General features: G+C 49.7%; 1 protein-coding gene across 1 annotated transcript in view; it reads right to left on the minus strand.

Moving 5' to 3' along the window:
• Positions 1-12,103, minus strand: part of DGAT1 (diacylglycerol O-acyltransferase 1) — a 228,025-nt gene that overhangs the window by 76,640 nt on the left and 139,282 nt on the right. The window contains exons 12-13 of the mRNA XM_069221103.1: positions 3,271-3,315; positions 1,260-1,372 (exon numbers count right to left, since the gene is read on the minus strand). Of these exons, the coding sequence (XP_069077204.1) occupies positions 1,260-1,372; positions 3,271-3,315 (158 nt within the window). The remainder of the gene's footprint in view (positions 1-1,259; positions 1,373-3,270; positions 3,316-12,103) is intronic.

Below are 12,103 nucleotides of genomic sequence, written 5' to 3' on the forward strand. Positions count from 1 at the left end.
CAGAGGGGCCCACTGCATCACAATTCTTGCTTTAAAAAGTAGGCATGGCTGCATATTTTCCTTTCTAGCATGAGGGCGCCCTTGCCGGAGAGAGGGAGACAACATGTGGGAGCTCATTTTTTTTCTGAAAGGGACAAAGAGCCTGCTTCACAATTAGAGCGGGGGTCAGGCACAATGGGGAAGGATAAAAAGGCAGACGAGACAATCTGCTACCCAAGACTACAGCAATCATTAGCGAGGAGATGCACTTGCGTTGCAGCCAAGGATGCGAGGGGCTCACAGCACCCCAATTATGAGTAGTAGTATTTCGAGTAGCATTTTTGAGTCAATTACTGTTTTTGTTTGATGCATTTGCTGTTTTATAAGTCTCACATTTAGTGTATAAACTCATTTCCAGTCCGTTATGAAAAACACTCCTGCCTATCAAAGACATCAAATGCTGCTCAAAAGGAAAAAAAAAATTATTTCAGAAAAAGTGTGGAGAGGAAAGGAGAAAAAGAAAAGCACCTGCCAGCCCAATGTATGATGGGACACTGGAGGCACTTTTCAGACTTGGACAGAGGCTACCTCCTTCACTGCACTGCTCCGATAGCCAACATCCACTCTTCCCTGAAGAAGCTGAAACTGGTTGAAACAGTTTCAAGAGAGGACTGCAAACTCAGTGTCCGAAAACCAAATTTGCGTATCTGGAGGCGTGAAGGCTTCATTAATACCCCCAATCTTGAGCACAGATCTGATTGGCTGCCAACACTTCAACCAGGAAATATTAAAAAAGAAAAAAAGAAAGAAAAAGAAAAGGGGGCAAGGTACTTTAACCCTACCCTTAGCTTTGGTGCAGGGCCCCTCCAGGATCCCCCTTCAGGCTCAAAAGTATTTTTTTCTAAAAATCAGGACAGAAATTGCTGCAAATCTGCGCATTTACCTGTGACTTGTATTTAAAAATTAGAGAAAAAAAGCAAGCAATTTATCTGTTAAATATATGTATGTTTTTCTTTTACAACCAGCGGACTGCAACGATGGCAGCTTGTATCACACCTAGGTCTGGAATTGGCAGAACAGGAAAAGTAATCGCTTTCTCACAGCATCTCAAGGTTTTGGTGAACTAGGAGATCAGTTTACGCATGCGAGCAGCACAGACAGAAGGCAGATTAAGAATCACACACACACTCATCCGCAGTGACTAAACCTATGCTTTGGTATACAATTAAATTCTTACAGATCATTCTCTAAGTTCTCACTACCCTCTAGCTGGTACCTACCACCAATCACGATAGAACTCCCGATCTCCAAACCGCATCAGTTCAGCTACAAAGTTCATGGAGGAGTGGAAGAACCAGTAGAAAAAGATGAGCCAGATCATGTGATTTGGAACCTGCAGAAGAGTTGAAGATAAAGTGTCAAGGTTTAGCGACATATGAAACAAGACGTGAAGTTATGACTACAGCATCCAAGATATTACCATCTGGTCAGGACATTCAAGTCTTTCAGAAGAGCCAGAGCTGGTCTACTAGCTTTGGCACAGTACGGATCCCCTGCAGATCCTGTTCAGGGTCCACGGGCCCACTCTACAAGATCACTCCCTGAAAAACTGCACTTGGCTCTACGCTAGCAGCAGCGAGCCGCGCGAAGAATGGCAGTCCTGTAGAAGAGCGAGGTGAAGTGAATCATGCATCCATCTACTCAAAGTACATCAGACTCCCCACCTAGTATGAAGTCATCAAGACTATCTGTAAGGAAGGAAATGCTTTTTGCAGGTGATCAGAGTCCTCATCAGAGACCTCTGTTCAATTCATGAGCAGCAAGTAACTCCCTCTAGTACAAGATGCACTCCACAGGCAGTCACTTTTCACTAATCTGGAATGTTTTTCTCCAAAGAACAATCCTTCAAGACACAATGAATATACACGAGTGAGAGCTAGGAGGGAAATGAAGGTCAATTGAGGAGGAGAAACTGATAACTTGTTTGCAAATTGATTTCTAAGGGCGACCTATGGTATGGTCTGTTGTCTAGCATGTTGACAGGTGCCTTAGTCTTTTGTTATCTAGGTGAGGGAGCTTTTGTGGGTTTAAACTAAAATGTTCTCATATAGAGAAGCTGGGATGAGGAAGAGGGGCAAAGAGGCACTGGTTTTTAGGTGACTCATTATCCAGAGTCCGAACTCTTCCATGTTGAGGTCTGCTTCGGACGTTTGCCCATCCTGCTCCCCGGGACACCCATGGAAGCTGATGGCATTTACTTGCTTACTGCTCAACAGGCAGAGGCTCAGGAGTGAGGCCTCACGATATCTCCCACGTGGGAAGAGAGGAGGATCTGAACTAATTACACGTTAGGGCTCGCGGGTGCCTGTCGCCCACCCTGGCAGTACAGGACCAGAATGGGAAAGAGGGGGGAGTGCAATGAAGATTACTGTAAGTAGCAGGGTGTTTATCGAAGAAATCCTGATCACATGTGCACTGTAGACAAGATGTGCAAGTGTAATCCCTGGTTGGCCACTACTGCAGAACACTTCACACTGCTCCAACTATCCCCCAACAGAAGAAACTCTCCAGCAATGGCTTACAAGAAGTGAGTTCACACGTGTACAAATGGCAATGAAACAGGACATCAGTCACCAAATAATCATTCAAAAAATAATATTGTGTCCAAAATAATGTCCTTTCTTAAGTTCAGAAACACAGTTTATTCCAAATGAAATTTAGCACTGCTAAATTTCATTTGGAATAAACTGTGTTTCTGAACTTAAGAAAGGACATAATTTTGGATACAATATTTTTTTAATCATTATTTGGTGACTGATGTACTGCTTCATTGCAATTTGTACACGTGTGCAATCACTTCTTGTACATTTTTGGATAACCATCTGTGTTGTCGTGTGGGGTGTTTGGAGGGTGAACCCCTAGCTTTTTGCACCGTGTAGTGTGTTATATTATGGGTGGTTTGATTTGAGGGCAGGAGCGCCTATTACTCTTTTTCACCCTCTTTCTTATATGTTCCCAAGCAATGGCCCCTAGAGTAGAATGGATGGTCTTCTTAGGCCTGCAGAAAGGGTGCCCAGGTGAGAATGTACTGCATTGCAGAGCTTGATAAATGCAAAATAATGTAATATAATGTTAACCCCATCTTGCATCAGAAAAGAGCAGCAACAGCTTTGCTTCAGTAGCAGAGGCGAGAGTGACCTGCACAACAGAGCAGGCGTGATGTGCTTCAGACACGCTCGCAGTACGGCGACAGCGAGGCGTGTGACATGCACAGAGATGGAGCACACTTACAGCGAGTTTTAGAAGGCGCTCGATCATTCTTGAGTACTCCATGTCCTAGAATAGAAATTTCAGAAATGTTAATGCTTTTTATACAGTGCTGCCATCAGGGAGTTATTAAACCCCTCCCCCCTCCCAACACTACCCCCCAGACACACATACTTTAGCAGATGGAGTGGGGCGCAGCATCACTAGACAGTTTTGTAACTTGAAGCATTTAAGTTTTTGTTTATAGTTACTCTGATCTTGATCAGAGACTCTAGTTTCAAGGAGTCATAAATACAGTGGCAGGTGGGAGTGGGTGGAAGAGGAGGAGGGCTGGACTGCTGGACAGAGGATGGATGCAGAGATGGATGGGGTGATGAGTTCAGAGAAGTATGGAGTGATGAATGAAGCAATGGAGAGCAGATGCATGAGATCTAGATGGAGACGCAGAGGAAGGGTAGAGAGCAAAGGGTAGATTGAGACAAGGATGGACAGAATGCGGAGAAGTATTAAGGGAAAGGTTGATGATAAAAAGACAGATGGATTGAGGGGTGATGGAAAGAAAAAGGATGGATTGATGAATAGGTGGCAAGAAGAAGTATGGCAGATGGTGAAAGGACAAAATAAGGAGGGAGAGACTGAGGGATGCATAAAAAGAAAAAAGGAGAATGATAAAGCATAGAAAAGATTTAAAGAAAGAGGGAAATCAAGATGGAAAAAGGTAAAGGATGGACAGAAAGAAGGACAAGTCTGAAAGAAGGAAAGACACTAAAGAATTTCAGGATTCCTTCGGGGGGTTCGCTTGCTGAGTCCACTGCTCAGAGCTATTTGGGACATGGGTCGGGGTGATTTTATTTTTCTGGCCCCTCCGCGTGCTGTCACTTCAATAAAGCACCTCACCCTTCACATGCCAGTACTGTCGGAGGCGCTGATAGGAATAAGGACAAAGCCGGGTGCCTGGCCTCCTCCATGGGGTGCACATCTGCAAGTATGAAGCGGCTTGAGGCCGCAACTACCCTCCTGTGGCACAGGTAGGATGCGACAGACTGCCACGAAGACACCCAGGGGTCTTCCTCAGTCACAAAACAAGGGCATGTTGCTCAAAATATTTGCATTAGCGTTGGAAGCGTGAGTTTATTTCCTTTCTGTAATTCGCAAGACCACGCTTGGACTTAATTATGGAACTACCAAGGGGCATGTCAACCATCTTAAGTGGGTAAAGTGTCAGCACATGGCACGGTCTGTACTCAGGAGGGCACCAGAGTGCTTTACATCAGATCAGCTTTACAAAGAGATGATGATTAACATGCAACATAGCTGCATTAATAAATATATGTACAGACAATATGAGCTACACAAATTTAACAAGGCCTGACCAAGCAAATACGTTGTCTTTTTGACCTATTGGCTTTGCCAATGCTTTCTGCCTATATTCTGCAGCATAAAAAAAATGCATTGGACATTTCTGCACTCATCGGCCATTATGCATGCGAACCGGTGGTGATTTATGTCTGCCATCCATACGCATACCAAATGGTGTGACCACCATTTTTTTTTCCATTATTCATCATTACAAGATGGCAGACACCACTTGGAGCAGTAAACTGAAAAGAACTAGAAAAGCGTTTTTTGTTGTGTAAAAACACTTTTTTGAAAACTGAGTGGCCAGGTAGCAAAAGACAGCTGCCGGGCCCTCTGAAAAAGTGGAAAAACACAATTTCCATTGGGATAGGAATAGTGGAGAGCAATGGACGAGCAGGTGGGGTGAGGAAGAAGGTTAGCAATGAAACACTTTGATTCACATGAAAATCTGACACCACCTTCAGAAGAAAACTCCCTACAACTCTGTTTCTATGACAAACTGTGTAAGGCTCGTGAGAACACAGGGGTTGGATTTCATCGACTGCATACAGAAGTCGTAGCCTCCAGTAAAGTGTTAGTCTATGAACGATGCTGCAGAGTTCGATTATGTATAGGTTCAAAAGATGGACTCATTGACTTTGATAGCACAATATGCATTTCCGATGGCACAGAATGAGCCCAAATGAGAGGAAAAACGTTCATACCCTCGAAAAAATCCTTCTCTATAGAGAAAGAGGTTTCTTAAGGCAATTTCTTGTATGCAGTGGTTGCTGCAAGGTGGACCCTTGCAGATGTAGGTGAAAGCCCACGAGCAAAATATATGGAACCACCACCTTCTCTTGGCATTTAGCAGGGTTATGGTTATTTTGAATACATTAGATGCAGAACCTCTTCCACTTAAATGCATGTAATGTCTTATTGGAAGGTCTCTTTACTTCTTTCAAAATTTTCATACAGTTGTGTGGAACATGTAAATATCCCTATTCTAGGGATTCAGGAGACTAATCCCGGGGCTACGAGCATCATTTATGGTCAATCCTTAACCACAGATTGCGGCCGGGACAAATCCCGTGACAGCTAAATCTCAGAAATCCGCCGTAGCACTCACATTTGGGTTAGACACCAGCATTTCCTTCTCGAGAATTTCCAGAAGATCCTCCACGTCCTCTCTTGCAGTTTTCCGTAAATCTTTAAGAGTCGCAGAGAGAATTGTCGCGGTAGCCCCGGACACTTGCCTTCTTGATGCCGGTTGCAGCTGTACTGCAAATGTGTTTTTCCAAGTCAATCCATCCTCTTGCTCTCCTTATCTAGGGGAACCATGGAAGAATGTGCAACTGCATGCTCTTAATGCAGTGCAGATAGAGTAGCAGAATCAGGAGGTGGATCCAGCCACAGGAAGAGAGGACTCGGGTTCGATACTTTATATTTCTTCTGCAGCCTGGAGGGAGCAGATTTCATGAATGCTGAAGAGACAAACAGCTGCATTGTTGGTTCTTAAAGGCCTGGGACCAGAAGTAATAAAGGCCTGGATTAAGCCCTCTCACGCAAGGTCTCAAAAATAAAACATGGTTGTGGGGATCGGCATCGAAATGCTGTTGCCCTTACTAATACCTCATTAAAGGAATCAATTTCCTCCACGAGTGATAGTCTTGCGGGTGGAGAGTCAGATGATCATAAAGGTGAGTGGCCTGGTCTTCTAGCTGCCAGGTGAGAACCTGACCCCTCACTAGCACGTATAGACCACTAGTGGCAGACAGCGTGGTGTGGAGCACCCGGACGCTGGCGGCTTTCGACAGTAAGTGATAGAGCGGCGACCAGAGGGAGTGATGTGTGCCTGTGCGGCGGATGACTGACCAGCGTGGTGCAGTCATTCACAATGCACAGCTTCTGCTCGAGGGACCCAGAGGCACACAAGGAGGTCCGGGGGGCTACTGTGAAGAGGGGAGGCCTCTTCTTCACTGCTGAGGTGAGCTTGCGCTGCAACAGGGCTGTATCTACAGAGGGAACACCGGCTGTACCAACTGCATACAATGAAACTGATATTTGAGCGGCTGCTGTCAATCAAGCGGTGTTGACCATTACCTTAGATTTCTTGGCGAGCACTGGTGCACTAGTCGTGCAAACGCAGATATCGTGAGCAAAATGGCCCAAAATAAGCAGGACAGGCCACAGACACCGGTACTTTACCGAGTGGGGAATGACTATGTACATCGGTGAACCCTTAGAGTCAACATTGGCCGCGCACTCACGCAGGTTCGACGAGATACTCGCAGCAGTTCTCGATATTAAAAATACACTTGGACCCAAGACTGACGCGTTGCAAATTGATACAGGCCACATGCGAGAAGACCATTAAAAAAACGTAAAGGCCGGGTAGATACCATGGAATCCAGTGTTGCATCTATAAGGCCCACGTCACGGAGACTGACACACGCATCAAGGCGCTCCAGCCTGAGGTGGACCAACTGCAGAGGCGGCCAAGGACCAGAAAACCGGATGTCACCGCAACAATGTAGGACTGCCCGACCAAGTGGAGGGACCAAGCATGAAGTTCTACCCGGAAGGATGGTTGACAACAGCTCTCTTGTAAGGCAGACAATCTACCTGTTTGTCCATACAGCGGCTCACAGGGTCCCGGGCCACAGCTCCTCTGTGGTCGGATGTTTATTAACTACAGGGGCAGAGACTATATAATAAAGGTGAAAAGGGCACGTGACCCGTGGAAAATGCATTGGTCGATATCTAACTGGACTACACTATTGATGTGCAGCGGAAACGCTCCTCTTTATTATCAGCTAAGAGATGTCTTCGGAAACACAATTTTAAATATGCTCCGCGACTTCCAGCAACTTTAAGGATAATGCATAGTGAAGCTCCTATGTGCGACGCCTGAGGAGGCATGGAGTTGGCTAGAGTGGAGGGGTATAACTACCCTCTCTCCCCCCAAAGTTCAGAAGACTTTTCAATGCAGAGGACAGTGCTCCAGCACCGATAATCCAGCAGGACACGCAGAGCATCTCCCCCTCGAAGGAACAAGCAGCGCTGGAGAGGGCCCAGTGATTGCAGCGCTGGAAGACAGAGCAACGCAGCCGTCCCTTCACACTCAAATATCGGACTCAAGGATGGGGCCTCCAGGGTCCCCTCTGGCCCTCGACGACGACCCACTAGGAGGTGGCCCTAAAATGACCCCCTGACTTCGGATGAGGGGATATAAAGGGGAGGGGGGTGGTCAGCGCCAGAGGCTACGGCTCTTTGGAGCTTTGCATATGTATATGCGTTACCCTATGGGTGTGAACCTGGTCATGGAAAACCAATATAATATACGATAATTTGGGGTGCAGGACGTTGACGCGTAGCATTAACTAACCTATGTGCCTCTACCGCCCGCGGAGGGCCGGGTGCACCAAATTATCACCATTATCACGCTGCAGCACAACGGCAATTGCGCATGCGCCGGACCGCTAGCCAAAGTACCATCGAGCTGGGGCTATCATCCCTTCACATACTGGACTGGCACTCAGGCGGTGATACCCGGGGGAGGTGGTAATGCTCTAATGAAAGTCACACGGGGGAGGTGGTAATGCTCTAATGAAAGTCACACGGGGGAGGTGGTAATGCTCTTATGAAAGTTACCCCAGGGAGGTGGTAATGCTCTTATGAAAGTTACCCGGGGGAGGTGGTAATGCTCTAATGAAAGTTACCCGGGGGAGGAGGTAATGCTCTAATGAAAGTTACCCCAGGGAGGTGGTAATGCTCTAATGAAAGTTACCCCAGGGAGGTGGTAATGCTCTAATGAAAGTTACCCCAGGGAGGTGGTAATGCTCTAATGAAAGTTACCCCAGGGAGGTGGTAATGCTCTAATGAAAGTTACCCCAGGGAGGTGGTAATGCTCTAATGAAAGTCACACGGGGGAGGTGGTAATGCTCTTATGAAAGTTACCCGGGGGAGGTGGTAATGCTCTTATGAAAGTTACCCGGGGGAGGTGGTAATGCTCTAATGAAAGTTACCCGGGGGAGGAGGTAATGCTCTAATGAAAGTTACCCCAGGGAGGTGGTAATGCTCTAATGAAAGTTACCCCAGGGAGGTGGTAATGCTCTAATGAAAGTTACCCCAGGGAGGTGGTAATGCTCTAATGAAAGTTACCCCAGGGAGGTGGTAATGCTCTAATGAAAGTTACCCGGGGGAGGTGGTAATGCTCTAATGAAAGTTACCCGGGGGAGGTGGTAATGCTCTAATGAAAGTTACCCGGGGGAGGAGGTAATGCTCTAATGAAAGTTACCCGGGGGAGGAGGTAATGCTCTAATGAAAGTTACCCCAGGGAGGTGGTAATGCTCTAATGAAAGTTACCCCAGGGAGGTGGTAATGCTCTAATGAAAGTTACCCCAGGGAGGTGGTAATGCTCTAATGAAAGTTACCCCAGGGAGGTGGTAATGCTCTAATGAAAGTGGCCAAATCTTGTTGGTAAAATATTTACAAAAATCCAAAGGGGACCTCCCCCCCCCAAATACACTCCGGAACTTCCAGTTTGGGTACCACCTGTCACGTATAAAGGGACCGGACAGGACCACTTGGGCGGCGGCCGGAGTTACTACATGGAGAGATTTGTTTACGGGTAAAATCCGTAAAACCTTTGAAAGCCTAGTGGACGGCTAGGGCACCCCGCAAGGCTCCTTTCTGATATCTGCTACAATCACTCGCCTCCTCCACGCCACCTGGCACAGAACACACAATGAACCAGACACATCCCTACTCCGTCAAACATTACTGACCCACGGCAGAGGGCGCAGGGCAGTCACCGGTCCATACCAGGCCATGGGCATGGATGGGGACCTCCCAGGGACACCTCTGCGCGGGCACTGGCGCGAGGCCTTGAATCTCTCGATGACGGATAAACAACGGGCAATGTGTGCAAATCCCCAACTGAGCTATATCAACTCTACACTGAAGTACACGCAATTTCATTTCTGACGTCCTACGTACGTGGCTAAAATGTACCCTGGCCCAGCTGATGCCTGTCCCCGCTGTCTCTCTCCGGCTGCAAACTTTGCCCATATGGTGTGGGAATGGCCTCAAAAAGAGACATTGAGAAGAGGTGACGCGGTTCATTTCAGAAGCTGCGAATACTGCGGCCCCTGCAGGTACCACGGAATGCCTTCTGGGACTTGTAGTACAAGAGCCCGCAAACCACTTCATACATGTACTGATCGGGCCCTGGTAGCTAGGCGCTGGATAGCCCCCGATCCATCCACCAGCACGTGGTTAAGGGACCTGCCATGTATATAATACCAAAGCACCGGGTCCGTCAGTCTCGCACCTCAGGCGCTACACCTAGCGCTAACCCTCCCGACTGGCCAGGTTATTAGAGAAGGCGGAGGCTAAACCGGACGAGGGACCTCCATGAACCCAACAGCGATAGGAGGACTCCAGTGACACTAGCCCGAGAGGCGGGTCACGGATCCAGGACTGAGAGTACTTCACACTCCTCAGCCTCACACGACGAGCCGGGGTTCAGAGGACACCGCCATGTTTAACTGAGCTAGCAGTGCACACTCTCCTGCTGTCAGTGGCGCGCACACACACTCCCCTGCTGTCAGTGGCGCGCGCACACACACACTCCCCTGCTGTCAGTGGCGCACACTCCCCTGCTGTCAGTGGCGCGCACACACACTCCCCTGCTGTCAGTGGCGCGCACACACACTCCCCTGCTGTCAGTGGCGCGCACACACCCTTGCTGTCAGTGATCTTGGTCCACACTCCCTTGCTGTCAGTGGCGCGCACACACCCTTGCTGTCAGTGATCTTGGTCCACACTCCCTTGCTGTCAGTGGCGCGCACACCCCTGCTGTCAGTGGCGCGCACACACCCCTGCTGTCAGTGGCAGATCGTGGTGCACACGCCCTTGCTGTCAGTGGCGCACACACCCCTGCTATCAGTGGCGGGCACACACCCCTGCTGTCAGTGGCAGATCGTGGTGCACACGCCCTTGCTGTCAGTGGCGCACACACCCCTGCTATCAGTGGCACACACTCCCCTGCTGTCAGTGGCGCGCACACACACACCCCTGCTGTCAGTGGCGCGCACACACACCCCTGCTGTCAGTGGCGCGCACACACACCCCTGCTGTCAGTGGCGCGCACACACACCCCTGCTGTCAGTGGCGCGTGCACACACACCCCTGCTGTCAGTGGCGCGTGCACACACACCCCTGCTGTCAGTGGCGCGTGCACACACACCCCTGCTGTCAGTGGCGCATACACACACACACACACACCCTTGCTGTCAATGATCTTGGTCCACACTCCCTTGCTGTCAGTGGCGCACACTCCCTTGCTGTCAGTGGCGCACACACCCCTGCTGTCAGTGGCGCACACACCCCTGCTGTCAGTGATCTTGGTCCACACTCCCTTGCTGTCAGTGGCGCACACTCCCTTGCTGTCAGTGGCGCACACACCCCTGCTGTCAGTGGCGCACACACCCCTGCTGTCAGTGATCTTGGTCCACACTCCCTTTCTGTCAGTGGCGCACACTCCCTTGCTGTCAGTGGCACACACTCCCTTGCTGTCAGTGGCACACACTCCCTTGCTGTCAGTGGCACACCCACCCCTGCTGTCAGTGGCAGATCGTGGTGCACACACACCCTTGCTGTCAGTGGCACACACTCCCTTGCTGTCAGTGGCACACACTCCCTTGCTGTCAGTGGCACACACTCCCTTGCTGTCAGTGGCACACACTCCCCTGCTGTCAGTGGCAGATCGTGGTGCACACACACCCTTGCTGTCAGTGGCCCACACTCCCTTGCTGTCAGTGGCGCACACACACCCTTGCTGTCAATGATCTTGGTCCACACTCCCTTGCTGTCAGTGGCGCACACACCCCTGCTGTCAGTGGCGCACACACCCCTGCTGTCAGTGATCTTGGTCCACACTCCCTTGCTGTCAGTGGCGCACACTCCCTTGCTGTCAGTGGCACACACTCCCTTGCTGTCAGTGGCACACCCACCCCTGCTGTCAGTGGCACACCCACCCCTGCTGTCAGTGGCACACACTCCCTTGCTGTCAGTGGCACACACTCCCTTGCTGTCAGTGGCACACACTCCCTTGCTGTCAGTGGCACACCCACCCCTGCTGTCAGTGGCAGATCGTGGTGCACACACACCCTTGCTGTCAGTGGCCCACACTCCCTTGCTGTCAGTGGCGCACACACACCCTTGCTGTCAGTGATCTTGGTCTGCACTCCCTTGCTGTCAGTGGCGCACACACCCTTGCTGTCAGTGGCGCACACACCCCTGCTGTCAGTGGCTCACACTCCCTTGCTGTCAGTGGCTCACACACACCCATGCTGTCAGTGATCTTGGTCCACACTCCCTTGCTGTCAGTGATCTTGGTCCACACTCCCTTGCTGTCAGTGGCGCACACACACCCTTGCTGTCAGTGGCGCACACACACCCTTGCTGTCAGTGATCTTGGTCCACACACCCTTGCTGTCAGTGGCGCACACAC

Source organism: Pleurodeles waltl, chromosome 2_2 (genome assembly GCF_031143425.1).
Source record: "Pleurodeles waltl isolate 20211129_DDA chromosome 2_2, aPleWal1.hap1.20221129, whole genome shotgun sequence".
Classification (NCBI taxonomy): Eukaryota; Metazoa; Chordata; class Amphibia; order Caudata; family Salamandridae; genus Pleurodeles; species Pleurodeles waltl.